We start from the raw sequence: 15,716 nt of genomic DNA, 5'->3' as shown, positions 1-15,716 counted from the left end.
ATTATGATTAGTAAATTTATAAACAAAAATAAGCCAATAGTTCAAGATGTATCAGCGCTAACAGTAGCTAAAATAGCCTCACAAAGTTTCGAACAAAAAGCCCTCGAAAATCCTATAGATATGATAGACATAATTGAAATGGATAGAAGTATGAGTGTTATAGAAAAGGAATCCAAGAAAAGCAAACATATATTATTGAAAGTTCTAGAAAAGAAAGGCTCAAATTCTAAAGAAAAATGGGAAAATGTAATGTTTGACCTACCACAAGACGGAGATATATGGGTTAATAAAGATTTCAAAAGATAATAAATTTATATCTATTTTATTTTTTGCTTTTACAAAAGTATTTAACCTTCATGAATTATAATATTTCGACAATAAAATTTTATTTTTTCAATACAATTAAAGCTTTAACAATAAAACATTATCATTAAACATAAAGTTTTCATTTTTCTTCAGGTTCATTTGTTTTTCAATTTCTTATTTCGATCGTTATCTTTGTTTGATCTTATTAAATTTTTAGCTTTTGACGATGAAGAATAATATAAGATTTGCAGGATCAATACAACGTTCAGACACGAAGCTAAACAAAATGGAAGAATGACAAGAGTATCACCAGTTTCTTGAATGGAAGTAAATATACGAGCCATGCTACCAAGAGTTATTAATGAGTATGAAAGAATAGACAATTGCCCAGTTGAGGAATTTTTGTAATTCTCGAATATCTGAAGAGCTTTACTGAAAAATACGATTGGTAAGTTGAAAGTTTGAAGGGCCGATATATAATATAATGGTATTACTTGTTGGGGTGCCATAAAAATTCCAATTATCAAGATATAGAAACTCGAAAATATAAGACAAGTAGCCAAATTATTACTATTACTCCCTTTCAAAATTCGTTGATTATAATAAAAGTAGAGGTTGGCGATTATAAAGGTTTGGATGCCCATAAAAAGAGAATCTCCCCAGGAACTAAATGGAAAATCCTGGGCATAGCCATAAATCATTGTGGTTGTTATGGCCAACAATTCTACCAAAATGCTGTAAATGCTAATACCATCACAATTACGAGCCTGAAATATTTTAATAATCTGGGGTAATTTTACTAATAGTGAACCCATTATAATGGTATAGCTAAGAACTTTGCTGATCACAATCTTAGTGCATTCCATGTTGAGTTGGCTAGAAGTTGGTTGTGTAAAAAATATGCTTGATATAATTTGTATGGGGAATGATATTAGGGATTGAACCATGGATATTATGGAATATGTTTCATTGTCATCAAAATGGTCACCAAAAAAGGCATGAAAACATTTGGATCCTATTTCTTTTTTTATTATGCTTGCAATCAGATCCATTTTTTTAGGTATATTTAAATTAATGAGTAAATTATAAAAGTGACACTCTTGAACAGGCTATAAAAAATCTGAATGAATTTTGATCATCTGTATTATTGTTATTGGTAAGTGGGGATAAATTATCAACACCTAAAGGACCTATTTCACAGTCAGCACAAGCTAAATATTTAAAGGGTGAGTTAGAAGATGGTATCGAATGTGTGAAACCAATATTTTCAAAGATATATATATCTGAACTTTTTACTCTCCAAAATTGAGTTATATTTTCCCCTATATTTTTTTCAGTATGATCACCTATAGATTTTTTGATATCAATATGAGGTAAGAATATCTAAAAAATATAAGAGGATAATAATATTAGTGTGTGATATAAAACAACTTAAATATATAATATTTTAGTTAATAATAAGGTTCAGCTAATTTTGGATTCAAATTTTTAATAATCCATAAAAGAGATTATTATTATACATGCTAAATTTGTATTACATATAGTTTAACAAAATTTGATTTTACTTTCTTTAGTTATATATTGCGCTTTTTCAAATACATGCAATTTTTTAAAAAACGTGCATTTTTAGCCACTAACAAGATTGAAAAAGGACACTATTAAAGGCCTCACAGAAATCCTTTAATATGTATATCTATTTTTATTTTATCCTTTTTATTAAAAATAAAAAATTTCTATAAGTACAATGTATAAAACAAATATTAAAAATGGTCAAATAATCCTAGTAAGTATAAAATTTATTATATGTATAGATGTTGCATTGAATATTTTGATCTTTGGCCAGAACCTCTAGAAGAATCGAAATGTTAAATTAAAATGTTCCAAATTGGTCAGATTTAGAAAAGTCTAGATTTTTTGGAAAATAAAAGGTTTATTTAAATGATTCATAGTTGATGGACCAATTTTGCAACCTTAATTCACTTATTACAAATAAATTGCCAAATATTTCTAATATATTCTTAAACAACATAATGAACTGTGAATTATAGCAAGTTTCAATTCATAATTCTCATGTTGAAAGAATCTAAATCAATAGTAAATGAATATGATTCATAGTTGATGGACCAATTTTGCAACCTTAATTCACTTATTACAAATAAATTACCAAATATTTATAATATTCAAATTCTTAAACCACATAATGAACTGTGAATAATAGCAAGTTTCACCATGCTATACCAGTTCATAATTCTCATGATGAAAGAATCTAAATCGATAGTAAATGAATTAATGAGACTAGATCATTTGGGGCCTCTGTAAAATATGCATGCAATATGATTAATCGTTTTTATACTAAAATTTAAAAAAACATAACAAGAAATATCTGTAAATGCAGAATAAGAATAAATAATATTATTTCTAAGTTAATTGGATTTAATTCGATTATAATTATTTAGTGCTATTTATATATAAACAATAAAAAAAATGATTGCCTAAAAATCAATTAAATTTTTAAAATACATTTAAATGCCCTTTTTAAAATATATAATAAAAAAAATTATAAAGGTATTTTCTTATTGAAATATAATTTATAAAAGATTCAAGAGTTTTATCATTTTAATATAATAATATACTAATTATTTATTACCTCAGTATTTACTAATTGAGCCTTGTTTGGCTTTAGAATAAGCGATTTACAATTAGAACAAATAATAGATTTCTCATTCAAAAGTACCTGTACAACACTCGTGGCTTCAACATCCATATCAAATGTTCCCTCTATAAAAATTGTTATATCATTTATTTATATTAAGAATCGTAATATAATTAGTTTAATCTTTTAATATAAACTCTGAAGGGGAAATTGAGAGTTTTCACCCCTCTTATTTCCAATTTTTAATTAACCCTAATCCTTTCCAAGATTCATTTGTAAATTCATTGGTAATATTTAGTGAGAGCATATTGAACAATGATTTACCTAGTCAAGTTCACCAAATTCTTTTTGGTGTAAGATTAATTGCTCTTTCTAAAAGCCTGATGGTGGAATTCGGTCGATTGCAATTGGGTCTTTTTTTAGGAGACTATTAGCTAAGTTAATCGTTGAGCTCATCAAATCTGATGCTTCAAAAATGTTCCAAACATATTAACTAGGCTTTGGTACTAAAGGGAGATGCGAAATAGCCGCCCACTCTCTTCGCATATATATCGAAGATCGTCCTTCAGACGCCGTAGTCTGTAAGCAGGATTTTAAAATTTCTTTTAATTCTTTATTCAGAAAAGTATTCTTGAACATTTTTTATCAAAAATTCCCAGTTTATGCAGGATTTATTAACAGTCTTATGGCTGTAGAACCCCTCTCAAATTCGGGGAATATACAATTCTTTCTAAAGATGGTATACAACAAGGAGACCATTTTGGCCCTCTCATTTTAAGTTTAGGTATACATAACCTAATTCATTCTCTAAAAATCTTAAAAAATATGGTATCTAGACAGCGTCTACATGACAGGATTTTCACTGGATGCAAACCCCATTCAAATACCTATGCCTACCACTCTATTCGCTACCTTATTAATTATAATGATACTTGTAATGTATTTATATAAATTGATTTTTATATTTGCTTATAGCTACAATTTATTACAATTTATAAAAATAAAAAAACATATATATATTTTATATTATGAAATAAATCACTTTATATTATTGTTCTGAATACATTTCATTTGGCGACGATTTATTTTCAAGTCATTTTTGATGACGACGAATTATTTTAAATAAAAAGATTATAATTATACTAATTATTATATTATATTACATGCTTCATCAAACTCACAACTAGTAAGATGTTTCCTTTATTTTGGGAAGCTCATATATTTGGATTGTTTTTTCTTTCTAAAATCTATAATTTTTTTTTAGGTATAGATATTATGAAATCATGTGTTGTGATTTAAATAATAATATGCTTTCCAAATTAAGCAACTCGTTTTTTATGTGGGATTAGGGATCCAAATTATTAATGAGAAAAATTCTTTTATTTGTATATTTTAAAATGAAAATTTAATATTTTAATATGAAAATCTTATATTTTATTATAACTACATCCATGCCTTGATGATACAAATATATTTTTAAATAAATTGGAACCTTAATTAAATTAATAAACATGCTTTAAATACATTTTAGTTATAATTAAATAAATATTTTTATTCACTAATAATATTTAAGAATATTTGACCGTATTTGACCAAGTCAAATATTCCTTCCGTACTTGCCAACTCTTCAAATAACAATGAGAATATTTGGAAGTTTTGGAAAGAAAATTTATTTCCTTTTTTTAAGAAAATTATCTAGTAAAATTTTGTGAGCCTGGCCAAATAGGCTTCTAGTGAAAGGTAATTTGCTATAATCAATCGCTTATTAGAGAAGGGAAACACAATTGAAATTAATAAAACATGGACACTCTTCTTTTTCTAAATAAAAATTTTGATTTATAAATTGTAATTATTTTATGTTATATCGAAATAGAAAAATAAAAACTATAGTATAAATTCATAGAGGCACATATGTATAGCAATAAAGTTTTAAAAAATTTAAAGACACCACCGTGAATTTTTGGTCTTGACGAAAGTGATTATTGTCTTTTGTGAGTGGGCGGGTCGGGTCAAATTTTTTTAGGGAAAGCGTGAAGGATGTGAATTTTTTTTTATTGCCACCATGAGTGAACGTGAACAAAAAATTATGCCCACACCAACCCTTATTTTTTTAAACGTAAAATTACCATTAGCATGCTTTTCTCTTTATTTATTAAGCAATTTTAAATTTTCTTCCCTCACGTATATTATATATTTAATGTAGTAAAAATAATAGTAAATTATTAAATTAAAAATTTTATTAATCTCTTTAACGTTATAAAAATTATATTAATTTATTTTAGAGATTAGTTTTTTTAACATAGTATAAAGATTATTTTTAAGTTTATTTATGAATTTTGTAAGATAAATTTCAAGGGAAGCAAGACTTCCCTTGCTTCTATGGACGCTTAGTTACTAAAAAATAGTACCCCCCCTTCCCCCAAAAGGAATTGACAATCAACTTAGCTATATATTTGGGTGTATATTTGTTTTGGTTATATTTTCGATTTTTAGAAAGAAATAAAAAGAGCCAATGGCCAATGCAACCAATTCGCCCAAAAAGTGTAGCGGCATCAGCGTAATTTAAAAAAAAATTAAAAATAGAAAATTCTTTAATATCAGATCTATTCTTGCCAGAAAAAATTTGAAAATTTATTTAATGTCTCTTTCATTACCTTGAATGTATGGACTTGATTCATTAACAAAAACACCCTTTAAAATCCGGTTATTAAAAGTAAAGCATGTACAATCGAAGAAGACAAGAAAATTATGGCGTTCTCTTGTTAGTAATGCAATTATTATCTTTTGGATATCAAAATATACCACCAGTCACATTGGGGACTATACTATTAAATGTTGCAATATACCTTAGACTATTAAATGTGCCTACAATAAGCAATGTAATATATCAAATGTTATTTATCTTGCAATTCTTAGTAATATATCAAAAATAGTATTCAAAAAGCATGTATTATATATATAATTGGTTTTATGAAGAAAGGTTTTTATTATTTTTTAATGAATATAAACGGAATTTTAATTTTTTTTATTATACATGCAAATCTATACCTTATATTTATAGGGTTCTGATTTATAATATATTTGATATAAATTATTGGTTTATTTTTTGAGACATAATGACATTTTTAAGAAACAAAATGTCTTTTTGTAATACTAATTAGATTGAAAGTGGACACTGTTTTTTGTGATGCCTCAATTTTTTGGTAACATTTAATTGTTTCCTAATATATTTTTATTTAATTCTTACACATAAATCAGATTCCTGCCAAGGTTCCTAATTGCACAACCTAACTAGGGTTTGTAATTAAAAGTATTTTATAGCTCAACCCAAATTATTTACAGGATTTTATTTTTTGGTCTCTATATTTCTTTGTTTTTAATTTATGGCCCAGCCTGGGTGCATAATATTTTTTTTATGGCATAGATTTTAAAAGAAATTATCAAAATATATCTATTAGGCATTTTATAGTTAGTTTTTCAGCAAATATGAAATCATTAATATCTAATAGAAAAATTATCGTGATTCTAAAACAAAAATTATTGTTCATTTAATACAGGAAAAAAATTATACCTGTGTTCATTTTTGGCAAAATGTATTTTATTTTATAATGTTTAGTGTTTAACTAAAGATTGTAATGATTAGTATATAAGTACAAATTAAAATGAGTTACTTAGCTATATTATAAATTATTTTCTAATATTTTTTTTTTAAAGTTTAATTTTTTATTTATATTAAAAAAAGATTAAAAGACACTTAAAAAAACAATAAATAAATTAAGTAAACAATTTTTAAAGACAAAATAAATTTTAAAAAAACATAAGAGAAGGGCAAAATAAGAACTCTTATTGAGCCAAGAAAACTAAGATAGTTTCCTTGAAATACAGTGATTTGAGTTGCATTTCAGCTTTAAAAGAGGTTCCTTAATTTGATAGTTTTTTTTTACCTAAATCTTTATAAAAATGATACATAGGAGCCCTAGGGGCCCACGGTCTTTTGGGTTAAAGTAAAAATCAGAAAAGTCATGATACTTTTTAATTTTTGTTCAACTGAATAATCGGATTAATGTTTGGGTTAGAGGAAAATTAGGAGACATAAATGAAATCCCAGATAAGGTGCTTTCCTCTAGACCAAGGAATGTTTGTGAACCTATCTGGTCTTTTCCCACCAGACAATAATCTATATAAAAAATTACCTGTAATATTAGTTGAATTTGGTTTTTGTTTAAATAGTATTAATGACTAATACTTTCTTATAGTTTATGTAATTTTTTATTAAAAATAAAATTATAGTTAATAAATTAATAACTATTTTTATTTACCTAGCATACTAGAGTATATAAGGACAATTTTAAATTATTTGATCAAAAATTTATAATTAGGGAATAATTAGAAAACAATTTTACTTTCTATTATTAACTAAAAAAAATTCTAACAAAATATAAGTTAAAATGATATTATAGAATATGAGAGAATGAATGTGATAGATCATTCTATGATATATTTTAAATTATATTATATTTAAAATATTCAGTCCATGTTGGTCTGAATTCATAAAAAAATAATTTGCTAGACCCAGCCTAGGTCATTAATAAAAAAAATAATTTCTTCCCAAGTTTATTTAAAAAATAATAATAATATGGCTCATCCATACCCATGCCAGACTTTGATCTGAGTCTGCATGTCTCTGACATAAATAGTGTTGTTAAAATAATAGGTAAAGAGTAACTATTATTTTTGCAAAAAATTACTACTTAACTGATTACTTTTGAAAAAATTTTTATTTTTGGGGTAACAAGCTAAAAGTTACTTTTGAAAATATATTAAATCATTTATTTTTATTTCCCATCTCAAATTTAAAATCACTCTTGCAATTTATGTTCCTGGAAAATATTTTAGCTCACCTTTTAAACACTAATTAGAAATAGTTTGTATCAATCAATAATTAAATTATAACCAATACTCATAAGAACCAAATACGAATTATTTATTATTCAATTTTTTTTCGTTTTTGAATGGGCATACATAACAGCTAGAACGCTGAAATTTTTCCCAAATCCTAGTTTAATTACATAATTTCGTAAATTCGAAGGAAATCAACCGAATCATTATAGATTTGATATGTGGCCCAATTATATGTAAAATTTGCCACCTTTGGGCAGAAAAATATTACCTAGGCCTCAAGATTTCGTTATTAGATGAGAGAAAAATTTGTAGTTATATTTTTCTGGGTAAAAGATTGAGTTAGCCGTTTTTACAAATGGGCTAAATCGATCCATTCAATAACACTAAAATTCCCTTTGCCAACAAGATACCTTGGCTTTTTAAGGCTAAAATTTTAATATCATATGTGGGGAAGGGAAAATACTTCATGATTATCTTTAAAGATATTCAGAGATCAAATTTTTGGCCCGGCCTAGATTTAATTGTTCCTCTATCTTCTAGAATTTTTTTAAAGATTTGGCCCCCTGGGGTATCTGTGCCAGGCTTATATATATATTTTTTTAAATTTTGATCATTTTACTGCCTGGTTTAGACTTTTAGAATTGAATTATTTTAAATAAATTTCGCTGTATTTTGTAAATAGTGAAATTAAAAATGTGAGGAGCGAATCAATGTTTAATTGATCCATCGTGTTATTTTTCAACTAGTTAATTTATAATCTTTAATTTTTAGACTCGGCCCACAGATTTTTAAAAACATTCCATTTTACGGGATATTTAAAGCCCTACCTGCAGACCTCTGATATTAATTAAATAAAATAGATTGATCATCAATAATTTTATAAAATAAATACTTGTAAATGGGAGATAGCATTATTTTAATTATAAATGTTATTTTTTTTAAATAAAGGTATGTATTAGTGCTTCACACGTTATATCCAACAGAGATGTCAAGAGGTTAATCTTAGCTAGTTTGTTCCACGCCGACGATATGCATTTATATTACAACATGATATCCTTTTTGTGGAAAGGGAAAACCCTTGAAACTATTTTGGGTTCGGTTTATTTCGCTTACTTGCTTACCGTTTTTTCGTTACTCACGAGCGCGACCTATGTCGTATTATCTCATCTCCTTCGCCTCATAACCGGTAATTTTAGTTTCGACCACACATGCGCCGTTGGATTTTCTGGTAATTTCTTTAGCTCCCGTTTTTTTTCAAAATATTCTAACCAACTTTTATAAGGATGTTTTATTTCAAATTTTATAATAAAGAGGTAGTCTAAAAAAAGTAAATCACTTATAATATAGTGATACAAACCATTTAAATAAACTGAACATATTTAAACGATACTTTTTGTTATAGTGTGAAATATATGCTGGCGAGCTCCAGTGTCGAGAATCATTTTTGCATTTTATAACTACGTTAACATTGAATTTTTCTTTAGAATTATTATTCATCAAGTAAATATATGAAAATTTCTTGTCTATATATCTGATTACACTCTTAATTAACAGATGAATATCCTTTTTACGTCTAAAACATTTTTGGTTTATTTTTTACAGTTATTTCTAAAAACTACAATCATACTTATTTGGATAATTGTTACCTATTTTAATAATTGTTAGCTCACTAATTGTATTTATTCGGACAGTTATACTTACTTAAATAATTTTACTTATTTGGATAGTTGTACTTATTTGGATAATTGTACCTGTCTGGATAATTTCGCCTGCTGGATAATTGTTTATACATTTTTTCGTTTACCTTTTTATTTATGATTGTAACGATTTTATTTATTATATTAATATCTAAATTGTTACATTCTAATTCTATACACTGAGCATTTATAATATATTGAAAAGTGTAAGCTACTTCCTTTGACCGGGAGATCTAACTAAGAATTTTTTTTAATAGTTATTTTTGCATTTAGGTCTATATTTATATGTTTTTATCATATCATTAAATAAATAAAAAATTCCTTATTCTATCTTTTTCATAAATTTAAAATAAGGTAATCTTCTCCAATCACTATTACAATTTTTGTATTAATGAATAGTGTTATTTAATAGCTTATTAATAATTTATGTTTATGGTTTTATTTTCATTTTTACCTCTCGATTACAAACCTGCTAAAAATAATTTTCCTTCTATAAATAAATAATTTTATTGGAGAGGGAAGGGGCCAATTTCATTCCTTCATCCTTGCCAAATGCTTAAGCTTAATGTTGATTGATTTCTTTATTTATAAAAATAATATTTAAACCACTTCATTCTCAAGAGATATATGGCATTAACAATAGGTAGCACACAGATAATATATACGGATATCTTCTAAGTTATTTTTATATTTTATCATGAATATATATATATTTTTATATTAACTTTGATTCAATATGACTATAACAAACTTTAGGCGGCATATTCATCAATAGGATATTAGCCGAATTAAAGACCTATAAAATAGTTTTTCGCTACCCAAACCTGTCCCACGGCATATTGCTAATTTATCTAGTCCCGGCCTGCTGTCCAGTGGTGAAATTTAGATCTAAATCCGGTCTGCAGCTCTAATAAAGAAGCTTTTAGGGAAATCTCAAACTCAAAATATGTATTTTATTCTCTATTTTAATGCTATTCATTAAATTTAAATATTCAGCTATAACCTTCGATAATTTGAATATATTGTAAATGAATAGTAAATATTTTTTCCCATCACAAGTTTTATTTAAGCTTTTTAAAATTAATTTTATCATTGTGATATTCAATCAGGCAAAAAAAGGAGGAATAGTAAGGAAATATAAAACTAGTATTATTTGGATTACAGGCGGGGCTTATTTTATTGATGTTACCAACGGGTTGACGGGTCTGCCCTGAACTAAAGTCAAGCAATTACGGCTAATAATTATACTGACTTTATTGTTATTGTCGCCAGGTTTATCTACTGAACAAGAATCTCTTATTTAAAAGGAAGTTAAAAAACAACCCTTTTCATCATCTTATGTAACAAATCAAAAAAGTTGTCACAATTACAGAACAAGTACACCCCTTCTTGGTGGAAATATTCTACATGTAATTGTAGCATATATATCAAAAAATTATTGTTATACCAAATTTAACGTTTGACTATAGTGGTATAACTTCGACACAGATGATCACGGTCAGCATATAGTCCCTTACGGAAAATTATTTTACACGAGATATATATAAACCCATTAATCTTAGTCTACTGCTTTTGAAAATATAATTTCTTTAAAAAACCGATTAGGCTTGGATGGATTTCTTGAATGTAAATGTATTTTGATATAAATAAAAATAAATTATACTCCCCACCTCCATTTAAAATAAATAGGAATCTAGAATATTAATATAACTGGTTTTGGAATCATAACTTAAAATCTCAAAGGTTCCGAGCTCTCCGTAGTTTATAAGGATGAGATATTATGGACAAAAGTGCAAGATTATATTCAAATTTTTTAAAATCTTTTTAATATTTGTCATAAAGAAAAGGGCTATGAAAATGGTGAATAAAAATATTTACATATCAATCAAAACTGACTATTTTTTGCCAATCACATTCATTCAAAACATTAGGCTTAATATCAGATAAAAAAGATTAATTGGAATTTGTAATCATAATTAAAGTTCTATTTTATGAACACAACTAGCTGTATATATAATTAATTGTATTTTAGGCCAATCTATAGTACTTTTAGCTTTATCATTATTTTAGTTTTGGAAAAATCTATTTTTAAACTTTTCACTTTCAGAGTATACTTCCGTTGAGCTAGTTTATCTAGCAGCTATGCTGTCATCCATGTACAGGATAATTTCATATTGCAGCCATTGACGGATCTCTTGTAACAGTGTTAATTATTACTTTGAATAATAGAGAGCTCAACACAGAAATAATATAAACCCACTTTATTTTGAGGATCTGTTTTACTTTTCTTTAATCTATGTATACTTGAGATATCAATATGGATGAGTACGGCTAGGTAATCACTCTACACGTTTTATTAATTAACAGTACTTTGGAATATTTGTATGATAGCTTGATAGTTAATTTGTTGAAATTTAAAACTGAACTTAAAGGTAGTTAGGTAGGATATTTGTAATATATATATGTTAAAAGTGTTTTAAATATTTTCGTGCTATCTATGCCATCGATATCCATGGATCAGCCTGGCAGCCTATGTAACATATTTATCGAAGCTTGGAATTCTTCAATTTTTTAAACATAATTCAAGTTTATGAATTTTTTCAAGCCAAACCAGGCAACTTGTACAATTTTTTTTTACTGGCCGGACCGTAAATATTTATATAAATTATTTACAAGCCAGTTCAAACCTGGTAAGAGGAACTTGATTAACATTTACAATATAAATATTTATGGATTAACAAAATCTTGAGGTGAGACCTTGCATTATTTTGGCTAAAATAAAAGGTGCATTGTTTGAATTAATTTACCATTATATAAATTCATTATTATAATTAATTAATTATATTTTAGTTTTAAGAATTTTAATATGGAAATATCAATTATAATTACATAAAATAAAATGTCTACAAAATTTATAAGGCTTATGATTTTGTTATATTATAATATTTTTTAAAAAAAAACATCATTTTTATATTTTCTTATTCTAATTATTTTTAATATAATTACATTAAAAGATTCATGCCATCTATTATTAGAACAAATGAAATATTATTATTAAACTTAATACAATATATAAATTAGTTTCACCAGCAGAATTTCCAGTTTACCTATGTATTACAGTTTAGTCAAACCACTAATCCTTTGATCTTACCGTCTTAATCTATTCCATATAAATAATTTCTTCCCGTGAAGGTGAGATATCTCTAACTCTCTGAACTTCTATCACTAGCCTTAGTTATAAAAAACATCATTTTTTTACTGACCAAATTATATATCTCTGATCAAATAATACAAACCAATTTTGTACATACTGATTGTCATATTATTATTTAAAATTTTTATTTTAAAAAATTATTTTGTTTAATATTTATAAATAGTCTCCTGATTTTGTATATCACATGTAGAACTCGTGATTTCTTTCCAAAAAAAGTATAAAAGGACGAGATTTTTTATAATTAGGAATACTTATTTTTTTTAATTATATTTTTAGTTGACGAATAAAATTTGGAGTTGAAAATTTCTTAGTTTTGTGTTGGTAAGAGTTATTAAATAGCGTTTATTATAGTATATAATTTTCACACTGATATTCTATTATTTATGCGGATTAAGGCTGTGCCTATCCATAAATTTCTCACCGATTTGATATTACTTTAACCCGATCCGATATTTATATGATTTTTTATTTGCCATATCTATATAAATATCATAAAAATATCAATATTTCCTATTTTTAAAATACACTAACTTTCACGAATGATAAAGTGTATTTTATTTTTTATTCTCCAAAAGTTAAGTTAATAATCACATTAAATATTTCCAATTGTAATATTGTTTAACAGCTCTATTTAGACGATTTTTAAAAAGAGCTAAATCAAGATTTTAACCAAAATATTGTCCAAACCTTTCTTCCATCTGGGGGCAAAATCAATAAGCTTTAGTAGTTTACTTTTGGCCAAAATCTTTAGTTAACCGTTTTTAAAAATTGTATTATTTGCAATAAGAGAATGATTTTTAAATGTCTAACGAAAAAAATGTAAATTTTTTAACTATTTTTTTTAAACATTACAACAAATAAATTGTATTAAATAATATATTAATATGAAATTATTTATAAAATAAAAAATATTCGTATATACAATCACAAAATAATACAAAAAATATCTGATCGGATCAGTTTTTAAAAATACATCGGCCAATATCGATGCCGATCCGATATTTAATATTGGCACAGCCCTGCGGATAAATGTTAATTTTATAACAGACAAAAATGAAATAAATATACTAGTCAAATAATAGTAAAATTTTGTAAAAATACTTGAAATCTTTAATTATTCGCCAATATTTATTAAGCTTGGTTTAAAAAGTTAATAAATATTTTTTTATATATTAGCAATAGCATCGTTGTGGAAGAAAGGGCCTAGCCCTCTGAAAGCTTTGGTTAGGATTCTAAACAATTATTTTAATTTTCCTTTATATTTTTCGCTATACCATAAAATTATAACTGCCATCGAGTCAATATTGCATAAACAGATGAAAAACATATAAATTAAATATTGTTTATAAAATTTTTTGTTTCAATAAACAGCTGTTTTCATGAAAAAATTGATAATTGGCTTTGAAAAAATTCGTTTTGATTATATTTTTTATATTCTGAATATTTTTTTAATTTAATTATTTCAATCTTTTCTCTTTTATACAATTAACTATTTTTTTAGTCGAAACTTTACTTCAATAACCACAATGTGTGGCATGGATTTATTTATTATAATAGTTTTTAACCCAGATATTATAAGTTATGCTACTTCAAAGCTACAGTTCAAAGAAACTAAATTTAATTTTATGAATAATATTTTATAAAACACTTATTAAAATTGTATTTTATTTTAAATATTAGGAATTATCTTCGCTTTAAAAGTCCTAACAACCGAATACACATCGACCGATTCCATTTTCGTAATGGGAATGATTCCAGTTCCTTCAAAATATGCCATGTGGGCTGAGCTAATACTAATATCATTTATGGTTCCAGAAGCTTCATTTCTAGGACATCTATCTGGTATTTTGGTGGGACTGTTATATGCTAAAGGACCATTAAGATCTCTCATGAATTCACTCTACTTTTCCTTCGCGTGAATATTTATTAATAAAATATACCTGTAGCCTGGGCTATTCCACAACATTTCGGATCATATATAAAGTGTTTTGTATTTGTAATATATTTATAATTATTATTTATATATGAAATATATATTACAAATATAATAATCATAACGAATCCAAATTAATAGGTGCTAAAATTGTCTACTCAACTATGAAGTACTATAACAAAAAACTATATATCTGAATTTTGGTATACTAACATAACACTTATTAAAGTATCTAGATCCATAAATTATGTATCTGTCGTTAGATATATTTAAAAAAAGGGTATTTATTCTGTATAGTTATATCTCCAACTATAAGTTTACTTTTAAAAATTAGATATGTTTAAAATTGTTAAAACATTTATAGTACTTATAAAACCAAATTGTAATAATTGTAACAAGTCATATTTAAATATTTAAAAGTATTTTTTAATTCTAGAGAAAAATCCGACTGAATATATTTTTCATCTTTCTACATTAAAAAAATGTTTGACATGATAATTATTTATAAAAATAATAATAAAACTACTAAACTGTGAAAAATAAAAAAATGAATTTAGTTATAATATTATTTTACCCTTTATTAATTTCCTTTGGCCTACAGACTATTGGTTATAGCGGCTCTAACCCAAATATTGATTTGTTTAGTTCGACAAGGAAAATTGGTAATACGATAGAGCCGACAATAACTTCATCGATAAATTATAGGCCCATCCTGTGGCCCTAAAAATATTATATTTCTTTCCTATTTATCCTTGCTTTGATGGTTGAAAAACACAATTAATAAATTTAAGGTATAAGAAAAATAAGAAAATTTTTTTTAAAAAAATCAGGTGGGAATTATTTTTACATTTTATTTTGCAATTAATAGAATAAAATTAAAATTTTGAGTTTAAATCTTTCCTATAAGCTTTTCTTAAAAATCGGGCCGCCACATCCCGGGCCTAGATAAAAATCCTGCTACCGGACCGCGGGCTAGCTCGGGTCGAAAAATAGCTATTTTGCAGATCTCTG

At 25.8% G+C, this 15,716-nt stretch overlaps 3 protein-coding genes across 4 annotated transcripts; 1 reads left to right on the top strand and 2 right to left on the bottom strand.

Annotated features, from left to right (window-relative positions):
* Nucleotides 1–334: 334 nt before the first annotated feature.
* LOC135929639 (mannose-P-dolichol utilization defect 1 protein-like) lies at nt 335–3,076 on the bottom strand. Its single transcript, XM_065466314.1, has 2 exons — nt 2,954–3,076; nt 335–1,689 (listed from the first exon to the last, which is right to left on the bottom strand). The coding sequence occupies exon 2, from the start codon at nt 1,356–1,358 to the stop codon at nt 462–464; it is 897 nt and encodes a 298-aa protein (XP_065322386.1). The 5' UTR covers nt 1,359–1,689; nt 2,954–3,076; the 3' UTR covers nt 335–461.
* Nucleotides 1,390–3,070, bottom strand: LOC135930171 (guanine nucleotide exchange factor MSS4-like). Its single transcript, XM_065466953.1, has 2 exons — nt 2,954–3,070; nt 1,390–1,689 (listed from the first exon to the last, which is right to left on the bottom strand). Exons 1-2 carry the CDS (start codon nt 3,068–3,070, stop codon nt 1,390–1,392), a joined length of 417 nt encoding a protein of 138 aa, XP_065323025.1.
* A 2,590-nt stretch (nt 3,077–5,666) lies between the features above and the next one.
* Nucleotides 5,667–14,750, top strand: LOC135929780 (rhomboid-related protein 4-like). 2 transcript variants are annotated; one of them, XM_065466491.1, is made up of 4 exons: nt 5,667–5,838; nt 8,810–9,089; nt 10,315–10,506; nt 14,453–14,560. In XM_065466491.1, the coding sequence occupies exons 1-3, from the start codon at nt 5,680–5,682 to the stop codon at nt 10,467–10,469; spliced, it is 594 nt and encodes a 197-aa protein (XP_065322563.1). In that variant the 5' UTR covers nt 5,667–5,679; the 3' UTR covers nt 10,470–10,506; nt 14,453–14,560. The 2 variants fall into 2 exon arrangements, with proteins under 2 accessions (XP_065322563.1, XP_065322562.1); XM_065466490.1 differs by lacking the exon at nt 10,315–10,506 and having other exon boundaries at nt 14,453–14,750.
* The last annotated feature ends 966 nt before the right edge of the window (nt 14,751–15,716 follow it).

Source organism: Gordionus sp. m RMFG-2023, chromosome 5 (genome assembly GCF_954871325.1).
Source record: "Gordionus sp. m RMFG-2023 chromosome 5, tfGorSpeb1-WG-v2, whole genome shotgun sequence".
Classification (NCBI taxonomy): domain Eukaryota; kingdom Metazoa; phylum Nematomorpha; class Gordioida; order Chordodea; family Parachordodidae; genus Gordionus; species Gordionus sp. m RMFG-2023.
This window is presented reverse-complemented; position numbering and strand designations above follow the sequence as displayed.

What these genes read in the sequence shown, in the direction of transcription:
- LOC135929639 (XM_065466314.1), bottom strand. Translation starts at nt 1,358, where the DNA reads ATGGATCTGATTGCAAGCATAATAAAAAAAGAAATAGGATCCAAATGT.
- LOC135930171 (XM_065466953.1), bottom strand. Translation starts at nt 3,070, where the DNA reads ATGGATGTTGAAGCCACGAGTGTTGTACAGGTACTTTTGAATGAGAAA. An exon ending in CTCAATTAGTAAATACTGAG is followed by an intron (nt 1,690 to 2,953) that starts GTAATAAATAAT and finishes TATATTTTTTAG; the next exon opens with ATATTCTTACCTCATATTGA.
- LOC135929780 (XM_065466490.1), top strand. Translation starts at nt 5,680, where the DNA reads ATGTACAATCGAAGAAGACAAGAAAATTATGGCGTTCTCTTGTTAGTA. An exon ending in ATGTGCCTACAATAAGCAAT is followed by an intron (nt 5,839 to 8,809) that starts GTAATATATCAA and finishes TTTTAAATAAAG; the next exon opens with GTATGTATTAGTGCTTCACA. An exon ending in ATGCGCCGTTGGATTTTCTG is followed by an intron (nt 9,090 to 14,452) that starts GTAATTTCTTTA and finishes TTTAAATATTAG; the next exon opens with GAATTATCTTCGCTTTAAAA.